Source organism: Cherax quadricarinatus, chromosome 7 (genome assembly GCF_038502225.1).
Source record: "Cherax quadricarinatus isolate ZL_2023a chromosome 7, ASM3850222v1, whole genome shotgun sequence".
In the NCBI taxonomy this organism is placed as follows: Eukaryota; Metazoa; Arthropoda; class Malacostraca; order Decapoda; family Parastacidae; genus Cherax; species Cherax quadricarinatus.
The window spans coordinates 4,267,039-4,283,590 of record NC_091298.1 but is presented as its reverse complement, the minus strand read 5'-3'; the positions used below and the strand labels follow the sequence as shown (position 1 = coordinate 4,283,590).

Sequence of the window (16,552 nt, the reverse complement as noted above, 5' to 3'; positions counted from 1 at the left end):
AAAAACTCTTTACAGCATTTAATAACTTACCACCTATTCCATATACTTGCAACATCTGCCACATTGCTCCTCTATCCACTCTATCATATGCCTTTTCTAAATCCATAAATGCAATAAAAACTTCCCTACCTTTATCTAAATACTGTTCACATATATGCTTCAATGTAAACACTTGATCTACACATCCCCTACCCACTCTGAAACCTCCTTGCTCATCCGCAATCCTACATTCTGTCTTACCTCTAATTCTTTCAATTATAACCCTACCGTAACTTTTCCTGGTATACTCAGTAAGCTTATTCCTCTATAATTTTTACAGTCTCTTTTGTCCCCTTTCCCTTTATATAAAGGGACTATACATGCTCTCCGCCAATCCCTAGGTACCTTCCCCTCTTTCATACATTTATTGAACAAAAGTACCAACCACTCCAACACTATATCCCCCCCTGCTTTTAACATTTCTGTCATGATCCCATCAGTACCAGCTGCTTTACCCCCTTTCATTTTATGTAATGCCTCACGTACCTCCCCCACACTTACATTCTGCTCTTCTTCACTCCTAAAAGATGGTATACCTCCCTGACCAGTGCATGAAATTACTGCCTCTGTTTCTTCCTTAACATTTAAAAGTTCCTCAAAATATTCTCGCCATCTACCTAATACCTCCATCTCCCCATCTACTAACTCCCCTACTCTGTTTTTAACTGACAAATCTATATTTTCCCTTGGCTTTCTTAACTTGTTTAACTCACTCCAAAATTTTTTCTTATTTTCATTAAAATTTCTTGACAGTGCCTCTCCCACTCTATCATCTGCTCTCCTTTTGCACTCTCTCACCACTCTCTTTACCTTTCTTTTACTCTCCATATATTCTGCTCTTCTTATAACACTTCTGCTTTGTAAAAACCTCTCATAAGCTACCTTTTTCTCTTTTATCACACCCTTTACTTCATCATTCCACCAATCACTCCTCTTTCCTCCTGCACCCACCCTCCTATAACCACAAACTTCTGCCCCACATTCTAATACTGCATTTTTAAAACTATTCCAACCCTCTTCAACCCCCCCATTACTCATCTTTGCACTATCCCACCTTTCTGCCAATAGTCGCTTATATCTCGCCCGAACTTCCTCCTCCCTTAGTTTATACACTTTCACCTCCCTCTTACTTGTTGTTGCCACCTTCCTCTTTTCCCATCTACCTCTTACTCTAACTGTAGCTACAACTAAATAATGATCCGATATATCAGTTGCCCCTCTATAAACATGTACATCCTGGAGCCTACCCATCAACCTTTTATCCACCAATACATAATCTAATAAACTACTTTCATTACGTGCTACATCATACCTTGTATATTTATTTATCCTCTTTTTCATAAAATATGTATTACTTATTACCAAATTTCTTTCTACACATAGCTCAATTAAAGGCTCCCCATTTACATTTACCCCTGGCACCCCAAATTTACCTACTACTCCCTCCATAACATTTTTACCCACTTTAGCATTGAAATCCCCAACCACCATTACTCTCACACTTGATTCAAAACTCCCCACGCATTCACTCAACATTTCCCAAAATCTCTCTCTCTCCTCTACAATACAGTATGTAGTCTAATTTTCCACGGTTTTTCTCCTTATTTTTCCCTGGAAGATGTTCTAGTACTGTGTGTATCTTGCTTTCCTTTATTTATGTGTGTGCATGTACACAAATACAAACATGAACACACAATTTCTTGTATACGTGAATGACATGAGGGATGGGAAGGAGTCAGAGGTATCCCTGTTTGTAGATGATGTGAAACTAATGAAAAGAATACAAGCAGATGTGGACCAGGAATGGCTACAAATAGGTCTTGACAGGCTGCAGGTCTGATCTGACAAATAGCTACTGGGGTTTAACTGCAGCAAGTGCAAAGTTATGAAGTTTGGGGAAGGGCAAAAAAGACCACAGACAGAGTACAGGCTTGGGGGAAGTAAAGGCTGCAAACTTCCCTCAAGAAGGATCTTGGAGTGAATAATGTACCAAGCATATCATCTGAGGTGTACATCAGCCAAATAACTGCTGTAGCAAATGTGCTTCTAGTATATCTAAGACTACCTTTTAGACATGTAAGTAAGGAATAATTTACGACACTGTATACTGTGTGCATTAGGCCCATATTGGAGTATGCAGCACCAATATGAAACCCACACCTTGTCAAGAATGTCTAGAAATTGGAGAAAGTGCAAAAGTTTGCAACAGACTAGTCCCAGAGCTAAGGAGTACCTAAATGCAGAGGTCTGCAATGAGATTAGTCCCAACGCTAAGGGGCATGTCTGTCCTATGTGGGGATATGAAGGGAACTTAGACCGATAATACTAGAGAAAAGGGGTGGGGTGATATGATAACAATGTACAAAATACTGAGAGGATTTGATAGGGTGGACAGGAACAGATTGTTTGAAAGACGGGAAACAGGAACATGAGGGTATAACTGGAAGATGAAAACACAGATGAGTCACAGGGATGTTACAATGTATTTCTTCAGCCTTATAGCAGTCAGGAAATGGAACAGCCTGGAGAATGAAGCAGTAGGTGATAGGATCCATGCATAGCTTTAAGAAGAGGTATGAGAAGCCTCTCGAAACCAGGAGTGAACCTACTGGCAGCCAATAAAGATGCGGGTCCAGGAGCTGAGATTCAACCCATGCGACCACATAGAGGTAAGTACACATAGGTGAGAACAGACAATGCTCACCTCGTAAATCTGAGAATGGCCTTCATGAATCTCATTAAAGAGTCATTCCTGGTGCATTATACAAGTGTTAGGCCCATCTTAGAGTATGAAGCACCATTGGAACCTACACCTGAGGGAGCATGTAAAGAAATTAGAGAAAGTGAAGAAGTATGAAACGAGACTAGTTCCAGAGTTAAGGGGTGTGAGCTATGAGAAAAGGCTAAATGAACTGAATCTAGCAAACATGGAGGACAGAAAGAGCTGGAGAGACATGATGATAAAATACAAAATACTCAGAGGAATTGAGAGGGCAGACAAAGACGGATTGTTTCAGATGCAGGAAACAGGTACTTGTGGTGACATAGATGGAAGCTAAAGACACAGATAAGCCACAGATATGTGACTCATGAAATATTTCTTCAATGTCAGGGTGGTTGTGCAGTGAAATGACCTCGATGAAGAAATGGAGTCAGGATCTAAACATAGTTTTAAGAATAGGTACTACAGGCCAATGAGGCTAGGAGAAAGTGAAATGGTCAAGAGGCTAGTTGAAGGGCAAGGCCAGGAGCTAAGACTCAACCCCCTGCAACCACATATGGGTGAGTACACACACATCAACCTAATAACCTCTTCAGGCAATGCAAGTCTAAGAGTAGTCTTCAGGAATCTCAACAAAGAATCGTTACAGGCCCTTTATAAAACATACGTCAGGCCCATCTTGGAGTATACTGCACCAGTATGGAATCTTCATCTGAAAGAGTATGTTAAGAAATTGAAGAAAATGCAGACATAAGAAAGAAGGCTTGTTCCTGAGCTCAGGGGCATGATCTATAAAAAATGACCCCTGCAACCACAATTTGGTGAGTACGCACATCTCCATATGCACATGTGTGCACACTTATACACGTGTCCACACACATACACATGCATGCGCGTGATAACACATACATACACATACAAAAAAGTGGGATTATGCAAGGATATATATGAATGATTTACCAGATGGGAATGAATTAGACACATCCTATATGCTGATGATGTAAAAGTAATGTGGAGAATAAATTTAAACTAATGAGGACAAAGGAAGGATACAAATGGATCTGGAAAAACTACAAGATTAGTCTGACAAGTTGTTACTGTACTTGTGATGAAACATTAAAGTGTAGTGGACACTTGTCAAATAAATTAAGGAAAACCCATATGGAGACAGAAACATGATGTTTCTGTCCACTTGTGGGCTTTCTTCAATCTATAGGTATATATATATAAATATATATATGTACTGATAATGTTTAATTTCACTCCCAATGCCTAACTTTTAAATGCAAATTAGAATTAAAAAAATAACTCTCAATTGGCCCATTATTCTGTATTGTTACCATGTAGTGAAATGCACTGGGGATTTAGACATTCACCAGACAAAAGCTAATTTACATAAATAATATACAAAAATTAAAGGTTGTCCATATTCTTTATATTGTAGCAAGAAAGAGAAAAATGGCAAGAAACAGATTTTAAGCTCTGTAACTGATAAACAGAATCCTTTATGGATATTTTCTTTAAATTTCTTTCAGACTAGTTTATTGGACACTGCCACTCCTCCTGAGTGAGCATACCACCATATGAACAGTACAATACTGCCCCCAAAAATATTAATTATTATTAACACAACGGTCATTTCCCACCAAGGCAGGGTGACCCAAAAAAAGAAGAAACACTTTCATCATCATTCACTCCATCACACCTACACTACAAATAAAAAACTGCAACATATCAACACCCCTCCATCAAAAGATGATAGTATCATATAAGAAATAAAATTCGTACTTCTTATGTAGGCTATGCCACTCACTGATTTTTTTTTTTTCAACAAGTCGGCCGTCTCCCGCCGATACTATACCACTGATACTATACCTAAAAAGTTTAAACATGACTCTTTTTTAAGTTAAAATTGCAGAATGACTGAACTGGAGTATAGCCAAATTTTTCATAAAACAAAAAATGCAAAAGGTATATCAAAATAAAAATAATAATATTGTATGCTAATAATTCCTATGCCACCTAAAAAAAAAATCATTCAGAATTGCCTTTAATGCTTATTTTTGGACAAAACTTTGTCCAAGCTATTGCCAGAGTGAACATCTGCTAAAGTGCAGAAATACATTCAGGCAAATTCATTTCTTAAATGTCTCATGACATTGCATCAGTTAAGGTAAAAAAAAAAAAAAAGCTGAAATCACCAATGAAGAAAATTATAAATATAAATATAATTAGTTTTATAATACTATACATGTAAAATATACATAACACACATGAATGTATGTATGTATGTATGTATTTATGTATTTATGTTTGTATGTGTGTATGTATATGTGTATGTATGTGTGTGCATGTGTATGTGTGTGTGTGTATGTGTGTATGTGTGTATGTGTGTATGTATGTGTGTATGTGTGTGTGTATGTGTGTGTGTATGTGTGTGTGTGTGTGTGTGTGTGTGTGTATGTGTGTATGTATGTGTGTATGTGTGTATGTATGTGTGTATGTGTGTATGTGTGTATGTGTGTATGTATGTGTGTATGTATGTGTGTATGTATGTGTGTATGTATGTACTCACCTAGTTGAGGTTGCGGGGGTCGAGTCCGAGCTCCTGGCCCCGCCTCTTCACTGATCGCTACTAGGTCACTCTCCCTGAGCCGTGAGCTTTATCATACCTCTGCTTAAAGCTATGTATGGATCCTGCCTCCACTACATCGCTTCCCAAACTATTCCACTTACTGACTACTCTGTGGCTGAAGAAATACTTCCTAACATCCCTGTGATTCATCTGTGTCTTCAGCTTCCAACTGTGTCCCCTTGTTACTGTGTCCAATCTCTGGAACATCCTGTCTTTGTCCACCTTGTCAATTCCTCTCTGTATTTTGTATGTCGTTATCATGTCCCCCCTATCTCTCCTGTCCTCCAGTGTCGTCAGGTTGATTTCCCTTAACCTCTCCTCGTAGGACATACCTCTTAGCTCTGGGACTAGTCTTGTTGCAAACCTTTGCACTTTCTCTAGTTTCTTCACGTGCTTGGCTAGGTGTGGGTTCCAAACTGGTGCCGCATACTCCAATATGGGCCTAACATACACGGTGTACAGGGTCCTGAATGATTCCTTATTAAGATGTCGGAATGCTGTTCTGAGGTTTGCTAGGCGCCCATATGCTGCAGCAGTTATTTGGTTGATGTGCGCTTCAGGAGATGTGCCTGGTGTTATACTCACCCCAAGATCTTTTTCCTTGAGTGAGGTTTGTAGTCTCTGACCCCCTAGACTGTACTCCGTCTGCGGCCTTCTTTGCCCTTCCCCAATCTTCATGACTTTGCACTTGGTGGGATTGAACTCCAGGAGCCAATTGCTGGACCAGGTCTGCAGCCTGTCCAGATCCCTTTGTAGTTCTGCCTGGTCTTCGATCGAGTGAATTCTTCTCATCAACTTCACGTCATCTGCAAACAGGGACACCTCAGAGTCTATTCCTTCCGTCATGTCGTTCACAAATACCAGAAACAGCACTGGTCCTAGGACTGACCCCTGCGGGACCCCGCTGGTCACAGGTGCCCACTCTGACACCTCGCCATGTGTGTATGTATGTGTGTATGTATGTGTGTATGTATGTGTGTATGTATGTGTGTATGTATGTGTGTATGTATGTGTGTGTGTTTGTTGTGCTGAATAGGTAAAATTGGTCAATTAGCAATAACTCATTTAAAATTAGGTCCCTTTTAAAATTTTCTCTTACATGTTTAAAGATATATATTTCATTTATGTTAATGTAAAAATTAATAATTTTGTACCAAAAGAACCTTAGAGAGCTTACCTAACCTTATTTAAACAAGTGCAATTTAACTTAGCCTGATACAACTAAATATATTTTAGATAAGTTTACATAATTTAATAATAAAGAAACACAATGAAATATTTTTTTCATTAGGTTCAGAATGATTTTTGCGAAATTACTGTATACACAAATTTTCACCGGCCTTATTCGGCCCGAAGTGCTGTTATTTAAGCCCAAATTGCAAGATTTACCTATTCAGCATGATATACATACATACATACATACATACATATATATTTATATTTATATATATATATATATATATATATATATATATATATATATATATATATAATATATATATTATATATATATATTATATATATATATGTATATGTATGTATATATATTATATATATATATATATATACAGTGGACCCCCGGTTAACGAACTTTTTTCATTCCAGTAGTATGTTCAGGTGCCATTACTGACCGAATTTTTTCCCATAAGGAATATTGTGAAGTAGATTAGTCCATTTCAGACCCCCAAACATACACGTACACACGCACTTACATAAATACACTTACATAATTGGTCGCATTTGGAGGTGATCGTTAAGCGGGGGTCCACTGTATATATATATATATATATATTTATTTATTTATATGTCTATATTTATATTTATATATATATATATATATATATATATATATATATATATATATATGTATATATGTATATGTATATATATATATGTATATATATATATATATGTATATATATGTATATATATATATATATATATATATCTATATGTATATATATATATGTATATATATATATATGTATATAATATAATCTGTATTCTCTTAAAAATGCTGTAAATAACCATTATCACAACCAAATGTGGCACAAAAGTAAATAACAAAGGCATACTAACCCATCTTTCACTCTACCAAGTGTATGTGCGTATTGGTGCTGAGTTTGCTGGATGGGTATGATAACCTGGGCTCAGAGTGATCATACATGGCTAGATAAAAAGACAAAGACACAACTCAGTGGATCACACAAAAGGGGAGGAGAGAAGGGGAAAAATAATACTAACGCTTGTGCTACCAGTTAGTACTGTATATACTTATTGATGGCAAAATCCTTCATGGGATAATCAGCATGACTCATCTTGGGATAAAATCTAATCTTACTGATTAAAAAAAAAACAATTTGAAGCTCAGTAACACACAAAAATTTAAGTGCACTACATTTTTACCGATAGCTGACAGAAAAAAATGTGAAAGGGAGCTATTAATTTGCAGTTTTAAGGTTTAAATATATTATACACACCTTTTGTGATATAACTGGCAGTGAAACACTACAGTACAAGTACAGTACTTCTCTTAATGAGATAATGTTTGTATGGATGGAATATGGCAAACTTATTTCCTGAAAAAAAAAGGAAGGGCTACTTGCAACATCACATATATCCAAAATCAGATATTAAAGGAAAAAATTAGTAAAACGTAATTATTTAATTCTGTCTCACTTGTAGATCCCAAAATAAGACAGAACAGACATTAGTTATAACTTTATTCCTAAGATAATTACCTGACTAAAAGTGGGCTTGTTATGAATTCTGGAACAGCGATCCCCATGACGACATGCTCCGATTTTGAAGTAAAAGCTACAGTTGACCCTGAAATAATGAATTCAGTAATAAGTGCAAAAAAAAAAGATCAATTTAAATATAAATGAATAATAATTTATTCTAGCCTTTTCAAAGCCCAACTTGGTGCTCAGCATCCCTGATGAAAGCTTGATCAGCCAGGCTATTGTTGTCAGTGGCCCATATAGTCATTACATGTACAAACACTCACACACATGCACGAACAGATGCACACAAGTGCGGACGCACGCACGCACGCACACGCACGCACACATGCACGCACACACACACACACACACACACACATACACACACACACACATTTTGTGCAAAACTCCACATAAGGAAAAGAGACTAAGCTTCGGAGTTACCTTTCAGGCCTGGTCATGGACCGGCCTGTGGGAGCGCTGACCCTTAAAATACCTTCCATGTATGCTGTATGACGTCTTCATCTGAGATTCGAGGGAAGGACGCATGCATTTACAGCACCAATAATTGTTTATGTATAACTTAAGAAAACAATTAAAACCATTTTTAATTCCAAGACTGTTATCTTTAATGTTGTGATATTGTATTTTTACATATACAGTATGAGAGAGAAGATTTTGTTTGGATTTTTAATCCCAGAGGGTTAGCCACCCAGGATAACCCAAGAAAGGGATTGCCTGTGTTATTTCCATTGGGGTCCTCAATCTTGTCTCCCAAGATGTGACCCACACCAGATGACTAACACCCGGGTACCTACTTGCTTGCTAGGTGAATGGGACAACAGGTGTAAGGAAATACACCCAATGTTTCCACCCTTGCCGGGGATCGAACCACACACACTCAGTATGTGAGGCAAGAGTGTTGCCTACCAGGCCACAGGCCACACAAACCTCTACTTGATGGACCTTCATTTATCAGACATCGGAAACGGACAAAATCCACTGAGTACAGAATTATTAATTTTTGTTGCTATATTTATGATTTTTTAGGGATGAATTATAAATGCTGCATTATTTTTCTTGGTAAGCATTTTGCCAAATGAATTCTGACAGTATCTTTCCCCTAAATTAAGGTTACTCTATACAGTACTTTTTTGCTATTAAAGTAAAACCTTGATTTAACTAATGTTATTAGTTCATAAATTGGAGGGTTTACTAAGATTTTAATTCCTCTGTGTGCTATTTTGTGATTCTTTGTAGTTTAATTTGTTTAGTTCTATATTCAGATTAAGTTGTTTACAAATGTGTGATACTGATCTATCACACTAAAGTTAGAATAAAATATTACAAAAATTAAGTACAGTCATTGTAGAGCAATCCTTTGTACATGGTTAACACTTTATAACTTAACCTTGGAAATCTCAACCATATCCTCTACATAATTCAAAATTTCTTTTCATCTACTAGCAGTAAAGACATTTTCTAATGCTTTACAAATACCTTTGACCACCCAGAGAGTGAAAAAAAAAAATGTGTAGAAGCAAATAATTACTGTTCAAATACCCAAACATTTATTTTTCTTTAAGTTTTGCAAACTTACTTAAATATGTAAATTGTACCTAAATTTGTTTATTTAGGCACAATTTACACTTGATTATTATAATCATGAGGGAGCGCTAAACTCATAGGATTATACAGCACACTTGTTGGGGGATAAGATAAGATTTCGTTCGGATTTTAACCCTGGAGGGCTAGCCACCCAGGATAACCCAAGAAAGTCAGTGCATCATCGAGGACTGTCTAACTTATTTCCATTGGGGTCCTTAAGCTTGTCCCCCAGGATGCGACCCACACCAGTCGACTAATACCCAGGTACCTATTTGCTGCTAGGTGAACAGGACAACAGGTGTAAGGAAACGTGTCGAAATGTTTCCACCCGCCGGGAATCGAACCCGGGCCCTCCGTGTGTGAAGTGGGAGCTTTAGCCACCAGGCCACCAGTGTTTAGGTATTCAGGCTCAATTCAGGGAATTGGAGCACAGATCCAAATCCCTAGATCACGAGCCCTTCACCAGTATCGAGGAACCTCCCTCGAGGGGTACAATTTACACAATTTTGGATGATTACAATTGTATCACATAGAAACAACTATGTAAACACCCTAGGATAACCCAAAAATTTAAGTGTTTTATTTCCAATGGAAAATTAGTCACTTTAAAAATAAGTCACTTTGTCAGACCTTTTTTGGGGGTTATCCAAGGTAATTTACACATGTTATTATGTATGGAAATTTATGTAACTGTATGTGTACTTGTTCCTAAATAAACTTACTTATTCCATCAGGATCCAATGGTAAACAGCTCTATAATATTTTGATTTAGATTTAAATTTTTTTTTATTTCCTAGCAAGTTTACAATATGGTTGATATATTGTAGGACGTATATATACATAGGTAGTTTACAGTGAGGGTTTACAATGATTTGTTGTGCAAAGAGAGCCACTATCATGCCTTGGCATTACGGGCAGTCTAAACTTAACAGATTACTAATTACTTAACACTAGACGTACAAAACATAGTTTGATCAGGTTACACTAATTATACAACAGGTTATACATATGTCAAATATATTTTATTCAACATCTGCATTAAAATTTTTGCGTTAAAATATGAGAATTTATTGTACTCTGAGCATTTAGTTATTCAGGTACAGATTTAGGTGTAGGTACACATAAGTACAATTATCATACATTTTAAAAGAAAACAATATAACAAATTGCCTAGGATAACCCCCCAAAAATGTCGTTATTAATTACCATTGGGGGTCCTGTATTACTCTTGACACATTTATTGCAAACACATTTATATACTACTGACAGAAGCTTATAAAAAGTAAGATAATATAATTTCATTACGGCATTCAACGTTTTATTCTCTCCCCCCCCCCCAAAAAAAAGGGTGCTATAAGCAATTGACCTTTTAATTACTCGTATATAACCCAGCTTTACTAATAATATTTTTGAGATGACACATGACGTGCATGTAGTGAAAATAAGGACTAGTTGCCATTATAATTTCTTACTTATCCTTTTCAGTGCCGAAAATCGATGCCAGGTATTCAGCCATGTTTCCATATTTTGATGACAAACTGAGACGATGGTTCACTGAGGTTGTGTCTTATGTGCTATATGTGTCTTATGTGTTATGCGTATTGTGTGTTATGTGTGTCTTGCTTAATATTTGTTTCATACGTGTCTTGTGTGTCATGTGTATTATGTGTCCTAGGTGATTTTTCATGTATGTGTTGTGTATGTGTCTTGTGTGGTATGTCTTATGTTCCATAAGAACATAAGGAGGAACACTGCAGTAGGTCTGTTGGCCCATACTAGGCAGGTCCTTCACAAATCCAACCCATTAACAATAAACGTTGCCCAATCCTTTAATGATTCTATTTACTGATGTGCAAGTCCCACTCAGATCCAACCCCTCTCATGTATTTATCCAACCCAAATTTGAAACTGGAGTTTACCTGGAGAGAGTTCCGGGGGTCAACGCCCCCGCGGCCCGGTCTGTGACCAGGCCTCCTGGTGGATCAGATTATTATTATTATTATTATTATAATCAAGGGGGAAGCGCTAAACCCGGAGGATTATACAGCGCCTGGGGGGGGATGTGGAAGGCATTCAGGCTTAATTCGGGGAACTGGAGCACAGATCCAATTCCCTAAATCAAGAGCCCCTCACCAACATCAAGGAACCTTCCTTGAGGGGCTGGTGGATCAGAGCCTGATCAACCAGGCTGTTACTGCTGGCTGCACGCAAACCAACGTACGAGCCACAGCCCGGCTCGTCCCAAGGTTTTAGCTTCAATAACCCTACTATGCTGAAATTGAGACACATGTGCAACATCTGGGTATCTTTATTGTAGACGTTTCGCCATCCAGTGGCTTTATCAATACAAATTCCAGGACATAACTTGAAGACAGGAGAACTATGTACAGAAGATGAGGTGTCTTACCTACCAGAAGATGAGGTAATCAGTCCCTCAACCTAGCAGTAGGTGCGAAGAGCACCATAGTCGTGGAGATTCTGAAGGAGAGGTTCGAGGTTCTGACCAGAGCTTTGGTAAGAGGGGAGGGGGGGAAGAAGGATGGGTAAGGATGGAAGTTTGGGAAAGGTTGGGGGGGAGGAGGGGCAGGTGTTACCTGGAGTTACCTGGAGAGAGTTTCGGGGGTCAACGCCCCCGCGGCCCGGTCTGTGACCAGGCCTCCTGGTGGATCAGCGCCTGATCAACCAGGCTGTTGCTGCTGGCTGCACGCAGACCAACGTACGAGCCACAGCCCGGCTGATCAGGAACTGACTTTAGGTGCTTGTCCAGTGCCAGCTTGAAGACTGCCAGGGGTCTGTTGGTAATCCCCCTTATGTGTGCTGGGAGGCAGTTGAACAGTCTCGGGCCCCTGACACTTATTGTATGGTCTCTTAACGTGCTAGTGACACCCCTGCTTTTCATTGGGGGGATGGTGCATCGTCTGCCAAGTCTTTTGCTTTCGTAGTGAGTGATTTTCGTGTGCAAGTTCGGTACTAGTCCCTCTAGGATTTTCCAGGTGTATATAATCATGTATCTCTCCCTCCTGCGTTCCAGGGAATACAGGTTTAGAAACCTCAAGCGCTCCCAGTAATTGAGGTGTTTTATCTCCGTTATGCGCGCCGTGAAAGTTCTCTGTACATTTTCTAGGTCGGCAATTTCACCTGCCTTGAAAGGTGCTGTTAGAGTGCAGCAATATTCCAGCCTAGATAGAACAAGTGACCTGAAGAGTGTCATCATGGGCTTGGCCTCCCTAGTTTTGAAGGTTCTCATTATCCATCCTGTCATTTTTCTAGCAGATGCGATTGATACAATGTTATGGTCCTTGAAGGTGAGATCCTCCGACATAATCACTCCCAGGTCTTTGACGTTGGTGTTTCGCTCTATTTTGTGGCCAGAATTTGTTTTGTACTCTGATGAAGATTTAATTTCCTCATGTTTACCATATCTGAGTAATTGAAATTTCTCATCGTTGAACTTCATATTGTTTTCTGCAGCCCACTGAAAGATTTGGTTGATGTCCGCCTGGAGCCTTGCAGTGTCTGCAATGGAAGACACTGTCATGCAGATTCGGGTGTCATCTGCAAAGGAAGACACGGTGCTGTGGCTGACATCCTTGTCTATGTCGGATATGAGGATGAGGAACAAGATGGGAGCTAGTACTGTGCCTTGTGGAACAGAGCTTTTCACCGTAGCTGCCTCGGACTTTACTCTGTTGACGACTACTCTCTGTGTTCTGTTAGTGAGAAAATTATAGATCCATCGACCGACTTTTCCTGTTATTCCTTTAGCGCGCATTTTGTGCGCTATTACGCCATGGTCACACTTGTCGAAGGCTTTTGCAAAGTCTGTATATATTACATCTGCATTCTTTTTGTCTTCTAGTGCATTTAGGACCTTGTCGTAGTGATCCAGTAGTTGAGACAGACAGGAGCGACCTGTTCTAAACCCATGTTGCCCTGGGTTGTGTAACTGATGGGTTTCTAGATGGGTGGTGATCTTGCTTCTTAGGACCCTTTCAAAGATTTTGTGGGGTTATAAAAGGGTAGTGGCCTATCCACTTTGGTGTAATTTGAATATGCGTGTGTGCATATTGAGTGATTTATGAAGAGGTTGGTTATATGAGTAGGGTATACCTCCTGCCCATCAATTTCGCAATGCTATATTGTGTTATACCAGTGCGTCATTGAATTGGAAGGATGCATACTGCATAGTATTGCTTCCTGTTTTTTTTTTTGTTTTTTTTTTGCAAGAGGTTGGTCAGGAGGCGCAGCTGCAGGCGAGGGTTGCCGGGCATTCGATGGAGGTTGGTTGCTCACCTGGAGTCGGCCAGCAAGGCAGTGACTGAGGTGGTGTCCTGCTGTATTGTAGTAGTAGGTGCAACGAGGTCAGTTGTGAGGTGTTGGTTGATAGAAGTGGGTCACCCGGAGATGGGGGGCGCTAGTCCATGTTACTGGACATAGAATGGTTCCGGTGGTATCCATTCTTTGTCTTCGGGGAGGTCGCTTAAGATTTTGGGACGAGGGAAGTTCTCCTTGTGGATAAAGCGTCGAACTCTTTGTTGGAGGGTCATTCTTTGGGATCTGTGGGGAGGGGTGGTGATGGTATAGTCGGTTGTGTTTGCTGGTTGAGGGAGATTCTCTGTCAGGCATGTAGAGTTCCTGCATGTCATATAGTTGTCTCTTAGTAAGTTTGTCTAATCAGACGTTGATTGCGGGGATTCTCTGTTGTATGTGTAGGTCCTCTGATCTGATTCTGTCTCTGAGTCTGGTGTTCGTGATGAAGCGGAGGGCTTTGTTTTGGACTCTTTGGAGTTTTAGCATGTTGGTTTTGGTTGTGAGCGACATGGGTACGCAGGGGTATTCCAGCAGAGGTCTGATCATCATCTTGTACAGGTGTAGTTTGATGTGGGGAGGGGCTGCTTTAAATCGATAAAGTTGGCCAAGGCGAGCTTTTGCTAGGTTTACCTTTTTGGTTATGTGGGTTGTAGAGTTGAGTAATCTGCCGATCTCGTATCCTAGGATCTTGTTAGGATTCCTTATAGCGATACGGGTGCCTCTGATGGAAATGCCCCCTTTTTCTTCTATGGTTGATGGTAAGCACCCAACGGTGCTGATGAGGACTTTGTCAGGGTTGGTTGTGATTCTCCATTTCTTCTCCCACCTGGCAGTTCTATTTAGTTCTTCATTCATTTTCTCGACTGCTCTCCTATGCTTGTTAGCACCAGCTGTAGTGGTGGAGGAGACAACATGGATGACATCGTCTGCGAATTGGGTGATCATGGTGTCGGTATGTTCAGGTTGGGGGAGGTCGTTGACGTATATGTTGAAGAGGATGGGGCTGAGGCAGGAGCCTTGGGGTATTCCTGCTGTTGGTGTGGAAGGGGTTGATTCTGCTCCGTGGAAGGTGGGGATGATTTTTCTTCCTGTTAAGAAGTTGTAGATGAGCCTGAGAAAGGTCCAGTTGTGATCAGGGAGGTCTATGAGTTTGTGAATGAGACCGTCGTGCCAAAGGCTGTCGAAGGCCTTGTGTACGTCCCTGGTGGCGATAAGGGCCAGGTTCCCTTGCTTCTTCAGGCTGGCCACAGCATCATAGATGTTTATGGCATGCTGAGTGCTGCGGTGGGACCTGAAGCCGAACTGCCTTTCAGAGAATAGGTGGTTGAACTCCATGTAATAGCTGAGTCTGTTGGAGATTATTCTTTCAAAGACTTTGCCCGTGACTTCGAGTAGGGAGATGGGTCTGTAGTTCTCGGGATTGCGGTTGTCCTTGTTTGGTTTGGCGATGAAGATCATCTTAGCTGTCTTGAAAGCCACTGGGAAGTGACCAGATGCCAAGATGGCATTGTAGATATTCACCAGAGACATCTTGCAGTTACGGGGGAGGTACTTTAGTTGTTTAGCTCTTATGCCTGATGGGCCAGGAGCTGTGTTTCTCAGACGCCCTATGACGTGGGATACTTCTCTGAGTGTGATTGGTCTGGTGAGGGGATGTTCGTCTTCAAGGGTAGCTGTGTCAATTGATGGTATAGGATGAAAGTCTTCTAGGTTCTCGTCCCACCATTGGTTGACCCACTGGTAGTGGGTGTTGTTAAATCTTCTGCTGTCGTTGTGTGAGAGAATATTCTCCCATATTTCGCCCATCAGCTTGGCTTGGTCCAGTGGGTCGTCAAGTAGGGAAGTCACTACCTCACCATTTGCGTGGGTGAAGGAGTGAGAGAGGTGTTGAGTGGGAATGTGTTTGGCCCCTAGTAGTCTGCGGATCGTGCTCCAGAATTGGTCTGGGTGGCGTTTGTACTGGTTAGCCTGGCGCACCAGATATTCCCAAAGGTCTCTTTTATGTTGGGTTATTAGGGCGATTAGCTCTCTTCTCGATCTTAGTAGGGCTTCCCGAGAGGGTTGCCCTGTGAGGAAGTGTCTACTGCATTCTAATTGGTACCTGTTCATTCTGTCCTCGATTTCCCTAGTTGGTTTGTATTGTTGGTAGATCTTGGACGATGTTAGTGTGCAGCAAGCTTGTGTGGCCTCATTGATTCTGGCGTGAAGGGAGTTAATTGCCCCATCTATTGCACTGCAGGGCTGGTCTTCGAGTTTGATGGTTTGATCATTACCTAAGAAGGCTCTAAAGGGGTCAAAACCTAGCGTCTTCAGGTTGGGTTTAGGGAGGGGGGGGTACGGAACGGAGTGGACTGTAGCTTGATTACCACAGGGATGTGATGGGATCCGACGTTGCCACCTGGAGAAACTCTACAGTGGAACAAGTCACAGTCTCTGTTGGTGAGGACTACATCAGGGGTGCCTGGGTGGTGGCCCACAAACGACTTGAAGAATGGGCCTTGGAACTTGAGG

The 16,552-nt window shown here is 40.4% G+C and overlaps 1 protein-coding gene across 6 annotated transcripts in view; it reads right to left on the bottom strand.

Moving 5' to 3' along the window:
- Window positions 1-11,490, bottom strand: part of U2af38 (U2 small nuclear riboprotein auxiliary factor 38) — a 57,473-nt gene extending 45,983 nt beyond the window's left edge. The window contains exons 1-4 of one of the 6 annotated variants that reach the window (XM_053773835.2): window positions 11,203-11,253; window positions 8,138-8,225; window positions 7,877-7,975; window positions 7,476-7,565 (exon numbers count right to left, since the gene is read on the bottom strand). Coding sequence is in view for 4 of the 6 variants with exons in the window: in XM_053773833.2 (XP_053629808.1) it covers window positions 8,138-8,225; window positions 11,203-11,254 (140 nt within the window). In the remaining 2 variants the exon portion in view is untranslated. Of the gene's footprint in view, window positions 1-7,475; window positions 7,566-7,876; window positions 7,976-8,137; window positions 8,226-11,202 lie in introns of all 6 variants that reach the window. The other 5 variants (XM_053773834.2, XM_053773833.2, XM_053773830.2 and 2 more) reach the window with 5 other exon arrangements.
- Between the last annotated feature and the right edge of the window lie 5,062 nt (window positions 11,491-16,552).